Raw genomic sequence first — 241 nt, 5'->3', positions numbered from 1 at the left:
GCTGCATGGGGCCCTGCCTTGCCCCCAGGTGCAATGCAGCACCCTGGCCTGGGGAGGCAGGGGGGCCCGGAGGAAGGCTGCGGTGGCGGCAAGCCAACCGTCCCCTCTCCTCCCCGGCTTACCTGTCCTTAACCACGGCGTTGATGAGGGGATTGACCTCCCTGATCCTCTCCACGTACGCCTCGACCACCTCGACACACGTCACCTGGAACACCAAATGAAGGGGAAACCGAGGTCAGCT

At 65.1% G+C, this 241-nt stretch overlaps 1 protein-coding gene across 1 annotated transcript in view; it reads right to left on the bottom strand.

Moving 5' to 3' along the window:
* FAAH2 (fatty acid amide hydrolase 2) overlaps nucleotides 1-217 on the bottom strand; it is a gene marked incomplete at its 5' end in the record, with an annotated part of 7,134 nt that extends 6,917 nt beyond the window's left edge. The window contains one exon of the mRNA XM_009332005.1: nucleotides 123-217. Coding sequence (XP_009330280.1) covers nucleotides 123-217 — 95 coding nt within the window. The remainder of the gene's footprint in view (nucleotides 1-122) is intronic.
* Between the last annotated feature and the right edge of the window lie 24 nt (nucleotides 218-241).

Source organism: Pygoscelis adeliae, unplaced genomic scaffold (genome assembly GCF_000699105.1).
Source record: "Pygoscelis adeliae isolate BGI_AS28 unplaced genomic scaffold, ASM69910v1 Scaffold339, whole genome shotgun sequence".
NCBI lineage: Eukaryota > Metazoa > Chordata > Aves > Sphenisciformes > Spheniscidae > Pygoscelis > Pygoscelis adeliae.
Note: the sequence above shows the minus strand (reverse complement) of the source record. Positions and strands in the feature narration are given on the sequence as shown.